A 16,034-nucleotide genomic window follows, 5' to 3' on the forward strand; every position below is an offset into this window, starting at 1 on the left:
CAGGATGATAGAAAAAAACATTTTTTTTAGGAGAAGAAAGTTCATGAGATTTTTTTTTTTTTTTCTTCAAAAACATTTCAGGATTATAAAAAAAATTTCCCCAAATTTCTTGGTAAAAAAAAATCAGATTATTTTTAATTTTTTTCATGCCTGAAACCAAAAAGAAATTTCGGGAGAATAAACTTTTTTTTATGTCAAATTTATTTTTAGATTTTTTAAACTGTAATAAAACATGTTTATTTTGGTGTTTATCAGAAAGAAAATAGTTTGTGTGGATTGAACCAAACTGTTGGGGCGGCACTAGCTCAGCCTGTAGGGACTCAAAGGTGGCTGGTTCAAGTCCCACTCAGACCAAAAGAGTATGATGTGGACTAGTAATGGAGACTGTGTGCATATGTGCGTATCCCCTTGTGGGATTAAAAAAGTATAATAAAGTTGTAGCTTCAACATGGTCTCATACAGTTGAAAGACTTGATGGTCAGTTCTGCAGTTTATTTACTCAAGTACGATGCTGAGGTACTTTTGATATAGTATTGTATTTTCTTGTTACATTGTTGATCCAGATTAATAACAATGATTCATCCCACCTCTCAGGCCTCACTGATCAAGCATGAAGGCAATGAGATGAAGTACAACCTTATTGAAGGAATATCACAAGATATCCAGGAGTATGAAGTCATAAAAGTCTGTGCCATGTTTTAGCCCAATTATAGTACATTGTAAGTACTTTAAATATCTTGATATTTGTCCTGGGGTATTAATACTTTTCTCATGTATAAGAGTAACCAAGTACTTCTGGTAGAAATGAAATTTCCTCAAACCACATCATTAAAATATCTAACTGGTCTCTGGTGACAACTAGTGGACAAAACTTTACTCAAATATAAACTCAAAACCTCTAAAAGACAAACAGTTTAAAACTGTAACATAAAACCTTAGCTGTATAAAAAAAACAAGTATTGTTCATTTCCGACTATATAATAAAGACAACGTTTGACAGTGAGAAGCCATTTTATTAGTTTCAATCATTTGCAACAGCATTTCCATGAAGGTCATAATAAAAACAATATTTCAGGCGAGTGAACTTGTCAATGAACCACTGAAACCACAACATGTCAAATTGTTTCATCTTAACATCTTTTGTATTTTTTGAAACCAAGCAGATGAAAAACAAAAAAAACAACTGTCAGCTAAAGCGGTCCAAATGCATAGTCAGGTTATTAAAAATCAAGAAAAATTTAGGAATGCACAGCCTTTATTGAAACTTAAAAATGCAAAAGGAATGACTGACAGCTGAGTAGAAGGAGCAATCTTAACACTGGAATAATGGTGGGCATGCTGAGGCATCTTTAAGCAGAGGCAGATTAGTTTCCTCCCCTCAGACGGAGCACAAGATGGAGGGTGGACTCCTTCTGGATGTTGTAGTCGGAGAGGGTGCGGCCATCTTCAAGCTGCTTGCCAGCGAAGATCAGACGCTGCTGGTCTGGGGGGATGCCCTCCTTATCCTGGATCTTGGCCTTCACGTTCTCGATGGTGTCACTTGGCTCCACCTCCAGGGTGATTGTCTTGCCAGTCAGGGTCTTCACGAAGATCTGCATTCCTCCCCTCAGACGGAGCACAAGATGGAGGGTGGACTCCTTCTGGATGTTGTAGTCGGAGAGGGTGCGGCCATCTTCAAGCTGCTTGCCGGCGAAGATCAGACGCTGCTGGTCTGGGGGGATGCCCTCCTTATCCTGGATCTTAGCCTTCACGTTCTCGATGGTGTCACTTGGCTCCACCTCCAGGGTGATGGTCTTGCCAGTCAGGGTCTTCACGAAGATCTGCATTCCTCCCCTCAGACGGAGCACAAGATGGAGGGTGGACTCCTTCTGGATGTTGTAGTCGGAGAGGGTGCGGCCATCCTCAAGCTGCTTTCCAGCGAAGATCAGACGCTGCTGGTCTGGGGGGATGCCCTCCTTATCCTGGATCTTGGCCTTCACGTTCTCGATGGTGTCACTTGGCTCAACCTCCAGGGTGATGGTCTTGCCAGTCAGGGTCTTCACGAAGATCTGCATTCCTCCCCTCAGACGGAGCACAAGATGGAGGGTGGACTCCTTCTGGATGTTGTAGTCGGAGAGGGTGCGGCCATCCTCAAGCTGCTTTCCAGCGAAGATCAGACGCTGCTGGTCTGGGGGGATGCCCTCCTTATCCTGGATCTTGGCCTTGACGTTCTCGATGGTGTCACTTGGCTCCACCTCCAGGGTGATGGTCTTGCCAGTCAGGGTCTTCACGAAGATCTGCATTCCTCCCCTCAGACGGAGCACAAGATGGAGGGTGGACTCCTTCTGGATGTTGTAGTCGGAGAGGGTGCGGCCATCTTCAAGCTGCTTGCCGGCAAAGATCAGACGCTGCTGGTCTGGGGGGATGCCCTCCTTATCCTGGATCTTGGCCTTCACGTTCTCGATGGTGTCACTTGGCTCCACCTCCAGGGTGATGGTCTTGCCAGTCAGGGTCTTCACGAAGATCTGCATTCCTCCCCTCAGACGGAGCACAAGATGGAGGGTGGACTCCTTCTGGATGTTGTAGTCGGAGAGGGTGCGGCCATCTTCAAGCTGCTTGCCGGCAAAGATCAGACGCTGCTGGTCTGGGGGGATGCCCTCCTTATCCTGGATCTTGGCCTTCACATTTTCAATAGTGTCACTTGGCTCCACCTCCAAGGTGATGGTCTTACCAGTCAGGGTCTTTACAAAGATCTGCATCTTGACACTGTTGAGAGGAAAAAGCATTTATTAGAAAACTAGGCAATAGCATCAGATTTTTGTCAATGCTTCATCTGAACACAATTTAGGAAGCAACACTCCACAGTTGCGTTGGTGTCAGTGAAGGCCTCCTCGAAAAAGAGGGAAGTGGTTTGCTGACAATCATGAGGCCAAAACATTTTAAACTACCAGCATAAGGCGCATGATTAACCTTATGATCCTTTACAGAAATACCAATTAACCATTTGATTTAGAAAAGATGACGTCTTTAAAATGCAACCGAAAATATAATCCATTAAGATTTAGTTAGACGTTTGATTGAAAAAATAAATAAACCACGCAACAGAATATCGATTGTTTAATGATTAACACACTTAAGTTGTCAGTTACTCGTCTTTGAAATGATCGATTGTAAAAAAAAAACTCAATGACGTATTCCTACGTACAGTCACCGCTGCTGACCATCATCTGATTAGCTAGCTAAATTGTCTGGCTAGCAGTTAGCCGGCCGATCGGTTTTATTCGGTCACACCCGCCACTTTCACCTCGTAGCTTTGTAAAACTACAATGACCCACTTTTAAAAACGCTTACTAGAAGAACCACGTACGTGTCGAAGCAAAAAGGTTTTCACTAAATCAGCCAACTAGACGTTTCCTATTTGAGAGGCGGCTAGCTAAATGGCTAACAGCTAATGTTGCTAAGATAACCGGATGTCGCAATTTATGGCTGCGTTCGTCGTCTTTTAAAGCCACCGAGTTACCCCAAACCTATTGTACCTCTTTAATAGTTAGTGTTTAATTCGTAATAACTGAATTTTAACATAAGCGGAGACTCGACGACGTTTTCTCAGGCTAGGCCCCGGCTAGCCTTGTTAGCTTCCAAAAACAGCTGACGCAATTACTGATTCACTCGTTATCAAGAGCCAATTTAAGGTCGACTCGACACATAACATCGAAACACGACGCATAAGAAAACATTAACACGGTCTAAGCATGTTGACTTTTATTTTAAAAGCTCAAACTAACGACACTTACAAGCAAATTGTTCCCACGGGTGTTTGTTCCTCTTACTTCCGGATCGTGTCAGCTTTTAACAAACAAAGGGCAGCGGCGCGGGTTTTATAGAGACAGCTGCCGTATCCGTCCGCCGTCCCACCCAGTGGAACTATAACAAATGTTTATCGATAAAAACGTCAAAATTGCTTTTAAATTAATAGAAGAACAGGCATATTGTTAATATTAACATTATAATAGTTTTTTATAGGGGAGACAAGAAGCGTTTCAAGACCAGAGTGAGGGCGAAAAACGATCGTTCGTGCAGTCTGCGCGGATGTAGACATGACATATATGTGGAGCCTTTGTCAAACCGGAAACAGTCGCAGTAATAAAAACAAACATCCTAAAACTGTAAATATCAACATAACAAGTTATTATTATTATTATTATTATTATTATTTTTATTAATAAATAAAAGGCTAAACCAAAACACAGTGTTTGTTTTTTTAAGAAATAAACTGAAAAATAATAATTTTAAATGCTTACTCATCCATTCCATTACACATTTACATTCATATATAATAATATAAATGCCCCATTTGAGGGTAATATGTTTCTGTCCTGTTATGTGTATAACATATGCAACACCTTTCCCCACCTCGCTCACCCAGCCCTGAGAAAGAGGCTCTCCAAGTGTCCAGTCTTCAATTACTGCAGAATAACAGATAATATCAGTAATAAGTCTTTCACATTGACAAATAACTACAACATGGTTGAAGCCGTCTTGGTCGTCTTTGGCTTTTAATGGACAAGTTTTATAACTACTGCTAATACTATAACATATAGTTATAGATTCATCGAGTCAAGTTATTTATATACAGTTGCACGAAAAATCACACATTTACTGTATTTTATGACCGAGATTCCAAATGCAACATTATAAATGAGAAAAGGAAAAATAACAAGGATGTGTCTGGTGTTTACTACTTCGAATAGTGCTCCTGGAAGAGAAAACTAATTCATTATAAAAGGAAGAAATATCTTTTTTCCACTGTGAGGTTCACATTTGTGATTTTGAGTAAAACGTCCCAACATCTGTTTGAGAGATTGCCATGAAATTTGGTTCAGATATTCAGGATGACTTAAAACAACATTGTTGATCTCCTGACTTTTCCTCTGTCGCCATCATTCAGTCAGCATTTTAATTCATCCAGAAGCAAAAAAAATAATTTTATTGAGTTTTACAGTTTGGCAGATGACTTAACTTTGCTGTGGCTTCATCATTATTCTAGCAAAATGTGTCAATCAGCGTTTCTCTGGTTTTCTTTTGAAAATAAATCACCAAGTTAATGAGAATTTTGGTTCACATTTTCATAATCACACGAGGAAAGAACATATTAATTTGGACCTTTGCACCCAGCATCATCATCATCATCATCATCATCATCATCTCACTTTTATACCGTCAAACAAGCACAATCTCCTCAGTCATTATTCATAAATTGATAAAATCTCTGATACTTTCTCCCAACAGGACGAAACTCATTGATTTTAGTTACCCCATGACCTTTCACCCCGGTTCCACCCCTCATTACTATTCTGTCGTTATCCCCCCAAAAAACCCCAGTCTGTAAAGTTAATGACTAACTGTGCAGGTTGTTCGGCTGACTCTCTCTATTGAGCGCTTCCTCTTTATAATTGTCTTTTGATTTCAGATGGTCATTAACACAACATTTTGTCAGAAGTGCACATTCCCTTGCCTGCGGTCCAACGTTTCTTAAATGGGCTGCTTGACATTTTAATATTCATACCCTGAGAAAAAAGTACATTTTCTAAATGCCAGCTTCATTTTAGGAGCCACATTAAACGCACACATTATAAAAAATATAATGACAAATGCACAGAGAAGTATTGTTTGAAGTTTTGTGTCATTGCACCTGTAGGAGCACCTTTATTAGTGTTCTTGTTTTTTTGTTTCATATCCTGCTTTTTAAGCCTGTGTGTGTGTGTGTGTGTGTGTGTGTGTGTGTGTGTGTGTGTGTGTGTGTGTGTGTGTGTGTGTGTGTGTGTGTGACTCTCCTGAGGCTTGATTCAGCCAGTTCTGGTTATCAAACTTGGCGGGTGTGGAGCTCAGAGTCGGCAGCTCTCCATCACAGACACTTTCCAGAGACTGCAAGCCGTCAGGCCTGTTTTTAATGATGAGTCCACGCTTGGTATTTTTTACCTTTAACCACCACAACCAACGTCCTGCATACAAATACTGCAGCTCCTGACTCAGAGACACTCAGACTCACGTCCGTCCAAACCGTTGCAGACTTTTAATCAAATTACAGGGGAAAATCTTTATAGTATAGATTTATTTTTCTCTCGTGAAACTGAGTAAAAGATTTTTTTTTTATTTCAGGAGAAAAAAATCATTTTTGAGGGAAAAAAAAACTGAAAAAAACATTAAGTTTATTTTGGTGTGTGAAACTGAGTGAAAAACATTTCAGGCTGATAAAAAAAATTTCCCCAAATTTCTTGGGGAAAAAATGATGAGTGAAAAATTAAATAAAAAAAAAATGTCAGGAGATTTTTTACTGAAAAAAAATATTTTTTTTTGGTGTGAAACGGAGTGAAAATCACTTCAGGATGATAAAAATGTTTTCCTCAAATTTTAGATTTTTTTTTCATGGAGGGCAAAAAATTCAGGATGACGACCATTTTTTAAACAAAATTACCAGGGAAATTTTTTATAGGAGATTTTTTTTCGGTCGTGAAACTGAATAAAACTATTTTTGTTTTAATTTCAGGAGAGAAAACAATTTTGAGTGAAAAAAAACCAAACTGAGTGAAAAAAAATTTCAGGAGATGATTAAAAAAAACAACAAAAATTCACAGTGGAAAAGATTTTTAGGAGAATTTTTTTTTTGGAGAGTTTTTGAAACCAAGTAAAAAAAACTTCATTTTTTTTCATGTATGAAACCAAAAAACAAAATCAGGAGGACAAAAACATTTTGACTCAGAGACACTCAGACTCACGTCCGTCCAAATCGTTACAGACTGCTGTTGGTGGAAGAACCTCTCATATCTGATACTTACAGCTCTGTTAAAATAATCCAGTAAGTAAAAGTCCTGAATTCAAAATATTATATTTAGTATCATCCTCATCTAGCAAAATTATTGGTTCTGCGTTAAATTGTCCGCTGTGACTGATACATTATCAGTACCGGCCATGAGACGCAGGTAAACATCGGTTATCGGGATCAGCTGGAATAAATCTATACGCGTCATAAAAGTCTCATTTTAAGGCAACAAAACACAATGATTCTTAGTTTCAGGTGAATAAAAGCATTCATTATGATTATTATTCACTTTCTGCCAGTAGATCCTCTGAAACCTTTAATGATATCCTGGCACACAGAATCTAAAACTACGTATAATGTCTGTGTTATAAAGTCACGACTCTATAGCTTAACTAACCTCTGAATCACAGCGATGATTATACAAACACACTGTGGAAAAAGTGCCAAACAAAATAAATTAAGTCTCTGTCATACACAAACCTCTTGACTCGTAGATGTGCAGCATCTCTGGCCTCAGCGCTGTGGGTCTGACTCGTGCTGTTAGCTGCTTGTAATATTAATGATCTCATTGTGTTGCTGCACTCATTATGACTCTCTCTGGCTAATAGTATCAACTAAATGCCTAAAACGCAGACATAAAACCTAATGTATTTCTGGCTCTGTGAATGCCTTTTGCTTCATTAAACTTGTGTGGGTAGCACTCAGTTTCCTCCGAGTGCCTAATATCATCAAGCATCTGGTTAAAAGCTTCTCAACAGTTGAATTAACCGCAGCAGGAAAGCCTCTGGAAATCGCTATCGTGGCAGGAAGCATTATCTTCTTATTAGCATTCAGGATGGCAACAGAAGGAATCATTAGGACATTAAAATGGGAAATGCTGCGGGGCAGGATTTGCCTCCCACCCATCAGGGTATATTTGCGAGACAACAGCACTCAGTCCAGAAATAAAGCTGCTTTTCAGAGCTGAATGGGAGCCAGAGCTGCAGGATGTGGTGAAGTTAGGAGTTCAAACTTCAAAGAAACTTTTCACGACTATCAAATAAATTCACGCTGGCGATGTTGGACTATAGAGAGCTACAGATCCCAGCCTGGAGGTCACAAGAGGTCACGAGAGAGACGATTAAAGGATAATTTTTTAATGCATTTTTGGGTGAAATTTTGTATTTCATGTGAGCTGCTAGATACTTTTATCTCTAAGAAAAGAAAAGGTGAGATAATCCTTTATGAATCCTCAGAGGGGAAAGTCAGGTGTCGCAGAGGCACAGCGACAGAAGTAAGAAGAGAAAAACTGGAAGAACATGAAATAAAAACGAGAACGTAAATAAAAATAGAAGCTATCAGCAAATACAGAAAATTAACACGTCATTATAGGCAAATAATGCGATAAATTCACTGGTGCCAGCAGCTCACATGTGGAAATATGCAGGTATCTTTGGGTTTTAGACTGTTTATTGAACACATTCTCACGTTTTATCGAACAAACTAAAACTAATGATAAGATTAATAATCAGTAGACTCTCATCTCCCGTCATCCAGTTACAAAAACACTGTAACTATGATGTCTGTCTGTGAAAGTCTCATTTTGAAACGTCTCATTAATTATACAAAAACAGCACGATGTTTCGAGCCCAAACTGGCTTTTTCTTCGGGTACGGAGGAATGAAAAAAACATTGGCTTGCGGTCCCTGAAAGCATTTTCATTTTAAAACATGAGGCCTGCAGACTCACGATGTGAACCCGGTGTCAAAGTCATTTTTACACCCACCAGCCAGCCTCAGCAGCCCGCTGCAACTCTGCTGCAGTAGATAAATCTTTCATTCACTTCCCAAAAAAATGTTGCGTCTGCGTCGGCACAACGTATTTGTTCCTTTTCCTGAACATTAGTACATCACAGTCTTCACTCCTTCTTCTGTTTACTGAAATTATGCAGAAGGAATTGAGACAAGCATAAATCAATAGAGGCCGCGTACATAATCAGTAACCAGCCGACAGGAGGAGCAACATAATGTAATCATCCACCCACTCGCTTGACCTCACCTACGTGTGACCTGAAGTAATCACAGTCACTTGTTTCCTCGTCAGTTTATGGTCCCAGTCTTTAGTTTCAAGTCTTCTTCAACTCAGCATGATGTTCATTTTGTACATTAAGGTCCCATTTAGAGTAAAATAGACGATAAAGGCGTGTGGCTACCTTTTGACTGACAAATCGTTAGTCAGATCCAATCATGATATCCTCCCCACCTCCAACTTCTCGACCAAATACGGCCACTTCTGGCTCCAAAAAAACAAGATGGCCGCAGCTGTAATGTCAAACTCAAGGCTTCAAAGTTTGCAGGTTCACACTTGGTTGGATTTCTGTTCTGTAATGAGCTCTGGTTCTGTATTCAACAACTCCTGAAGTCTAATAAATGGCACTCAGTAGAGTGTATACCTCAGCCAAGGCCCAACAGTCCCCCTTTAATTCAATCAAGCCTAATTCAATATCAAATCAAACATTTAAATCCCCTAGATCCAGATTTTTATTTTGATCCGTATCCCTCATTTTTTTTCATCAAGATTCATGCGTTATTCTCAAAAATGTTTAAAAAATGCCTTATCTCACGTTGTTAAAGAAAAGGAGAAGGGATCCGTCCCTTTTTCTGCACCTGCACCAAAAGTAAACAGGCTCTTTTCTGGGCCGAGAACCATCCTCCATCCAAGTTTCGTGGGAATCTGCTCAGTAGTTTTTGTGTAATCCTGCTGACAAACCAACAAAATTAACCTCGCTGGTGAAAGTAAAACATTTTTAAAGTAGAACCTTCATGCTTCCTTTGTCATCTTAAATCTTGAATGCAAATGAGAACAAATATTAATTATGCATTTCATCCATATTTTAAGCTAATGTGAGACTTAATGTCAGACAAAGACACAGCTTTGGTCTCGGACTGAAAGGATTAACAGCACACAGACTTTCTACTGTCAACATCTTCTGCAGAGAACTTGAAAAGACGAACCACGGACCACTGACAGATTTGAAAATAAGACGGATTATTGTTGACAGATGTGAGATAAAGTACTGAAGAGTTTCTCACACTGAACATGAAAGAAGTCAACAGAGCGCCGCAGTATTTACAAAGTCTTTTGTACTTTTTATTCAAGTTTTACCATTTATTTAGGGAAACTGTTAACATTTGTCTTCTCGTCATGAAAATGTACATTTATCAATCTGCATAAAACATCACATGTACAGTACATCAAAATAAATACATCATCTGGTGGGTTGATTGAGCGTGAGGCTCGAAGATCGGTCAGTTAACTAACAGCTACGCTATTCACATCGCAACCTCCACATCTGCAACAACGCATGTTTTTTCCTTTTAAACGATCAGCCGGTCCAGACCCGGGGAACTCCGAGGGCCGGTCTACGACAGTCATCAATCTAACTACAAGTGAGAAATAAGACCTCAGCACTGCACCGGCCCTAAAGTCATAGATTTACATACCAATTAACTACAGCTAAGGCCAGAGCTGGACCGGCTGGAGTAAAAAAAGCCTTGAAGGTGGACTGCAGGCAGGAGGGAGTTCGGGGACAGGAGACAGCTGACGGCCTGCTAACAAGGAACTGGAAAAAAAGGAAGCTGCTAAACTTTATTTCCTTCCTGTTATTCTCATTTTGTGGCAAGAGATGGTGACTCACGAGTGTGGATGTAAACAAAAGCTAAAAAATCGACCTCCGGATGTTTCCCCAAAACTCTTAAAGTTGCAATCCTTAAGATTTCAGTCCTGGTTGAATTAGCGACACCTGACAGTGACTCTGCGTTCAGACCGTGGATTAAGTATTAAAGGGTAAGTCCGCCAATTTTCCACATTAAAGTGTGTTTACAGGTCTCGGGACGTACTACTGTTTATGTGCACAAAGTAGCTCAAAATTCTTTTGTGGCTCCAGAGGAAGCTGCATTTAATCTTACAAACTGCCTCCAGTGATGTCACTCAGTGGCCGAGTTGCATTGTGGGTAATGTAGGCTTCAGGGTTAAAGAAGGTGATATCTCTGGTTCTGCAGTATTGATTTTGACCAGTTGTTTTTAAACTGTCCATTAATGATTTTCACATTTTGTTCTACGACATAAAATACGTCAGTAAATACCGAACTCGTGAATTTCCTTTTTAAGTGTCTTAAAAAAAGGTTGTTGATAACGAAGTGGCTAACAGCGACTTACTTACTCGCTTACTTACAAACTTGCAAACTATAGATTCATTTATAGTAAAGAGTGTGAAGCTTAGCAGTGGTGACGTCGAAGTCATGCGACCGTGATGTAGTTCGTTTACAGCCCAACATTAGCTTTTAACTTCTAGAAATTGCATTTATGCTTCAAAAACCATAAAAGTGGTGTTCATCTGTGGAGACTATCTTGCTGAACAAAAGGTATAAGGGTCCTCAGAGATCAGGCCGATAGTCGGACAGTCTGTGGCGTTAGTTTTTGCAGCGTGTCCCACGTTTGTGCCGCCTTTGTAAGAAAAGAAAAGGGAAAGCTTGAGGAGCGTTTGCAAATTGGGAGACATTGGCGAGATGTCGAGCAATATCGACGCCCTGCCAGCGTCTTCCTAATTAGTAAACACTCCCCAAACTGCGTCGATCCAACGCAACTGCTATTCTTCAGCTTAACGTCACGATTTGATGCTTTCTCCTTGTTTTTCCTCTCCGCCTCTTTGCCAGTGCAATTTACAACTTTCTATCGGATATCCTCAATTAGAAGTGGCTAGAATTAGATTAGAAGAGCGATGTGAAAACGCTGCGTTATGGTAACAACAGTTTGTATATCCACTGTCCTTAGTCTCATGGTTTCCTTTTTTGGATGACGAAGACAGACTTCTACCACCTGGTGTAAGGAGAGTTACGTCTTCTCACGCCAGCGCAGAACGTACAAGTTAGTTAATCAAACAAAAACATGCTGTGCATTTATAAAAGTATTATATACTTAATTTTGAGTGCTGATGATTTGTTATCTTGTGAAAGCTAGTTAGCCGTCAGTTAGTCTTCACGGTGTGTTCAAGTGCAGCTTTTTAGACACAAGAGGCTTCACAACAACTAGTTTTGTCAATGTCGGTTTGGTGTATTATGAACTTTCGCTCGTCACAGAGCTTATTTTCTGCAGTTATCCAGAATTCAATGAAAAAAACTAGGGCATCGCTAACTTCCAGGTTGGCCTACAAAAATATGTCATCTCTCATCGCGGCTCTGAGTAAACAGTAAACAGTGAGGATGATGTAAGTGATGATGAGTGAAGAACAGTAAAGCTGGATTACATTCATGCCTCGTCTCCTCAGAATCTCTCATGCTTGTTAAGACAATTTAAAACCAGCAGAGGAATGGCAGACCCTGCCACTGACTATGAAAACTACCATATAGAGAGGTAATTACTGAACGTAACCACAAACAGTATCAAAAACTGATTCTGATTTTGTGCAAATCTTAAGGATTATAACTTTAACTTCTGAGACATATTCCAGGATTACTAAAGTTGTTTGACAAGAAAATACTAAAAAGTGCTTCAGTCCTCTCATGCTGTGTCCTGTCCCCTACTCCTTCCCCTTCTCCCCTCCTTAACTTCTTTTTTACACCCAGCATCTCTTTTTCTTAGATGATCTCTGGGTCTTTCCCCTCCGTCCTCCATCTCCCATCATCTCCCAGCGACACCGATCCACTCAGTTTTCAACACTGCTGACTCGTCTACCTCCTCTCCTGCTTCGTGTTTCCTCTCCCGTTTCCGTCGCGTCAAAAGGAGGAGAGAACAGGATCGATCACTGCGTCTCATGGCAGAAGGGGCTGGACATCATCTATTTTTGTATTTACATTGCCTCCTCCTGGGCGGAGAAGGAGGGAGGAGAGGATGAAGAGTTAGGACGGGGCGGTCGGTCTTGGTTCAGAAATGTCTTTTTTTGTGAGGCTTCTCATATCGATACTTCATATTCACGAGTGTCTTGCTGAAAAAGGAAAGAGAAGATGGAGGAGGCGGTGTTAGCAGTGTGTGTCCAGCCCTCTTTCATGCAGCGGGCAGTGAAAGATTAATGTGATGGGATGTGGAAATTTAAGCGGTTTTAAATGTAGTGGACACTCACTCCTCCTGTCTCGTACAGCGGGTTGTCAAACTCTGTCTCCACAGTGATCTGTCGGTACGGGTGTGGGTAGATAAGAGGAAGCCTTAAGTTGGAGTGATATCTGCACCTAAAAGGACACGAAGAGAGACAGCAGAAACAAACAACAGTGAAATTTCTGCCACCAGGGGTCGCTCAATCCAAACAAAACTACAGATGTTTCCTGAGCGCTGTGTGGGGAGGGCCGGGCAGAGCTGCTCCGGAGGCGTTTACTGACGGGAGGAGAGCTCAGGGGCGGACTTACCATTAGGCAAAACTAGGCGGTTGCCTAGGGCCCCAAGTTCCTGAGGGCCCCATAAAAATCCTCATACACTTATGGTTAATACAGTTATTACTTATTTGCGCACATTAATTATGTTTTTGATTAAAATCCTCTCGCTAAAATGCCAGCAGAATGCTAATCGTATTATGTGTGTGTCGACTGCGACCAGTGGTTCCATGGCTCATGTCTGTCCATGGACAAAACCTGGAAAGGTCCCTTATGCCAATAGAGACAAGAGACATGTTTATGTTATAATAAAATCATTGGAGCCCTACTAGTGTTACATCATGTTATTCCACTGGCTGCATGAGATAAACCTCTTGTTTTTACATTTTACTTTTGTTCATAATTTTTTATATGTAAATATTAGCATTTTAGCTCAATAGCTTCCAGGTCATGTGATCAATTGACTCAAAATCATGTTGGGATGATGTAACTACACTGGCTGCATGAGATACACCTCTTGTTTTTACATTTTTAAACTATGCCATGTTCAGGTTATAGCCATGGGTCTTGAAAATTGTGTTTATCAGCCATTTTGCCAGGCAAACCCATTATTGGAAGTACTTTTCAGATCATTTCCTTGGAGGAACAGTTCAGGTGTTTCAGGAAATACATTTATCCTCTCTTTGATGATACCACTTTGTTGTAAATATGGTAAATATGAAGCTACAGCCAGCTTAGCTTAGCATAAAGACTGGAAACATGGGGAAACGGCTAGCCTGGCCCCGTGCAAAGGTAAAAAAAAGATCCACATACCAGCAAGTCTAAAGGTTATTAACATGCGTTATCTTGTTTGTTTAATACAACAGAGGCATGAACTGGAGCCATCATTACCTGAGATTTTAACGAGTAACTTGAGACCAAGACCTTACCGTGTGACGTAGACGTAAGCCCCCCCAAGCAGCACGGACAGCAGAAGAACGAGGATGAAGATGGCCAGCGCTATGTTCCCTCCATCCAGGGTGGAGCCTGCAGTCGCCTCTGCAACTGACAGGACGACACACGAATAGAACAAGGTTAATTGAAAGCACGTTGTTACGACGAGAACGAACAAAACCTCCGTCAGTGGGTGGCTTAGCAAACGTATTTGAACGCCACAGGTAAACAAATGAATACAAACAGGTGGACGGACGAACAAATACAGTGGGAGTGAAGTTGGCAGGCAGATGTTTGCTGATGCAGGCAGAGCAGACAGAGAGGTGAAGCGCTTTTTTTTAATTCTTTGGTTTGTTCGAGTCTAGAAAACAAACTGTGCGGTGTTTTCTTTTTTTTTTTTAGCCCACAGCATCAGATCACACCGACATACACAGATAGACTCACCTTCCAAAGCATGGTTGTCAAAGCAGTCATGGTTGGCTGCAAGACATCATTCTGTCAGTCAGTGCATACGGAAATCGACATCACACCTCCACACTGTGGAGTCTGTATTCTTAACAAGGCTGCTTTGGACTGACTGTTCGCTAACCCCCCGCCGCCTCTCGCTGTTACTACACCTGTCGGGGGTTTCTGTTCTCCCGTTTGCATGAGTGGAAACTTCCAAAATCCAATAAAGAAACAGGACAGAGGCACTTACGTTAGCTTTAGCTGGGTTAGCTTCCACACCGTACAACACTGGTCGTGCTAGTTGTGAACAGTTTCTTGCTAACTGGCCTTAGATGAAACACCAGTGTAGGATGTAAGCTGGTTAGCTGGATTTGCTAACATGCTCTCATGTTAGATCATTTTTAAAGTCACGACAAAGTTAAAATCATTGTTGAAATGTTTTTATCACACGTCTTGCTCCATATCTCGCCAGTATCAGGCACAACAGTGGGGGAAAAAGACGTTTCGGAGGTATTTCTAATGATTATTTCAGAGTTAGTAACTTCCTGGAAACACAAGTTTGATGACTCATCCTGCACTCGGGGGCATATATTAATTATTATCTTTATTTTACGCTCCCATGGATGTATAAAGAGGAACGCTGCCAGAGCGGATTGCTGCTCAACACAACTTTATAACTTTATTCAGTGATTTGGATGAAACTGGGTCATCTTTTATGGAGAAAATATGCTGTTTGGAGCTGCTGTGGTGGGCGCGGCGTGACGTACATGCCGCGGTATTGACTGCTGCATGTTTTGACAGAAAACACGCAACTATGCTGAAGCAATACCGCTCGATTAGCCGATTCATTAAAGTCACAAGAAATGGATTTCGTGTTTCGAGTTATAAAGCTAACGTTGGCTTAAAATCTAGAAGCTTCCACACAGTAGATGCGCTAGTTGTCTTTCTTTTTTTATACATAACCTGTAACCCCCAAAATAAGTGTAGTTAATTATGGAAAAAATAATGCTAGGTTACTACTGTGGGTAGTAAACACTTCAACTAACATTTTACATCTTCGTACTTGTGTTTTCGCCTCGCTAAGCTACGACTGGACAATCGCCGTTTGGGAAGAGGGGCTTAGCGAACAGTCGTTAGCATGCATAGGAGCCATGATCAATCTGTATCAACAAGCATGGGGCAAATAAGTCAAATAAGTCTAAGAACATTGTGTTCATGCATAAATCCAAAGGTAAAGAGAAACAAGGGAGCGTTTCATTCCACACATACATAAAACACCCAAATTCTGCAGAAGTCTCACCCCTGCAGAGTGGAAGCGGGCCGCTCCAGAACGACGGGTTTCCTAGGATGCATTTAATCGCGACTTCTCCGATGAGCTCGTAACCTTGGTAACAGACAAAGGTGAGTGATTCACCGGGCAGGTAAAGCCTCTTGGACAGGATCTGGTAGCCGTTGTCAGGGAGACCGGGGTTTTCACAGGAAACAGACTCCTCGGCTAGAAAGAAAGAGGAAGA

At 40.9% G+C, this 16,034-nt stretch overlaps 2 protein-coding genes across 4 annotated transcripts in view; both read right to left on the minus strand.

Annotated features, from left to right (window-relative positions):
* Window positions 1–992: 992 nt before the first annotated feature.
* Window positions 993–3,880, minus strand: ubc (ubiquitin C). Its single transcript, XM_084383322.1, has 2 exons — window positions 3,774–3,880; window positions 993–2,745 (listed from the first exon to the last, which is right to left on the minus strand). The coding sequence occupies exon 2, from the start codon at window positions 2,736–2,738 to the stop codon at window positions 1,365–1,367; it is 1,374 nt and encodes a 457-aa protein (XP_084239448.1). The 5' UTR covers window positions 2,739–2,745; window positions 3,774–3,880; the 3' UTR covers window positions 993–1,364.
* Window positions 3,881–9,903: 6,023 nt separating this feature from the next.
* Window positions 9,904–16,034, minus strand: part of sez6l (seizure related 6 homolog (mouse)-like) — a 71,306-nt gene continuing 65,175 nt past the window's right edge. For 2 of the 3 annotated variants that reach the window (XM_084383434.1, XM_084383432.1), the window contains exons 13-17: window positions 15,821–16,015; window positions 14,518–14,553; window positions 14,070–14,184; window positions 12,897–13,002; window positions 9,904–12,761 (exon numbers count right to left, since the gene is read on the minus strand). In XM_084383434.1, the coding sequence (XP_084239560.1) occupies window positions 12,729–12,761; window positions 12,897–13,002; window positions 14,070–14,184; window positions 14,518–14,553; window positions 15,821–16,015 (485 nt within the window). In that variant the 3' untranslated portion in view covers window positions 9,904–12,728. The remainder of the gene's footprint in view (window positions 12,762–12,896; window positions 13,003–14,069; window positions 14,185–14,517; window positions 14,554–15,820; window positions 16,016–16,034) is intronic. The other variant, XM_084383433.1, reaches the window with a different exon arrangement.

This window comes from Pagrus pagrus, assembly GCF_965226575.1.
Source record: "Pagrus pagrus genome assembly, chromosome: 19".
Lineage (NCBI taxonomy): Eukaryota > Metazoa > Chordata > Actinopteri > Spariformes > Sparidae > Pagrus > Pagrus pagrus.

Excerpts from the sequence above, each read along its gene's own strand:
- ubc (XM_084383322.1), bottom strand. The coding sequence starts at position 2,738 with ATGCAGATCTTTGTAAAGACCCTGACTGGTAAGACCATCACCTTGGAG.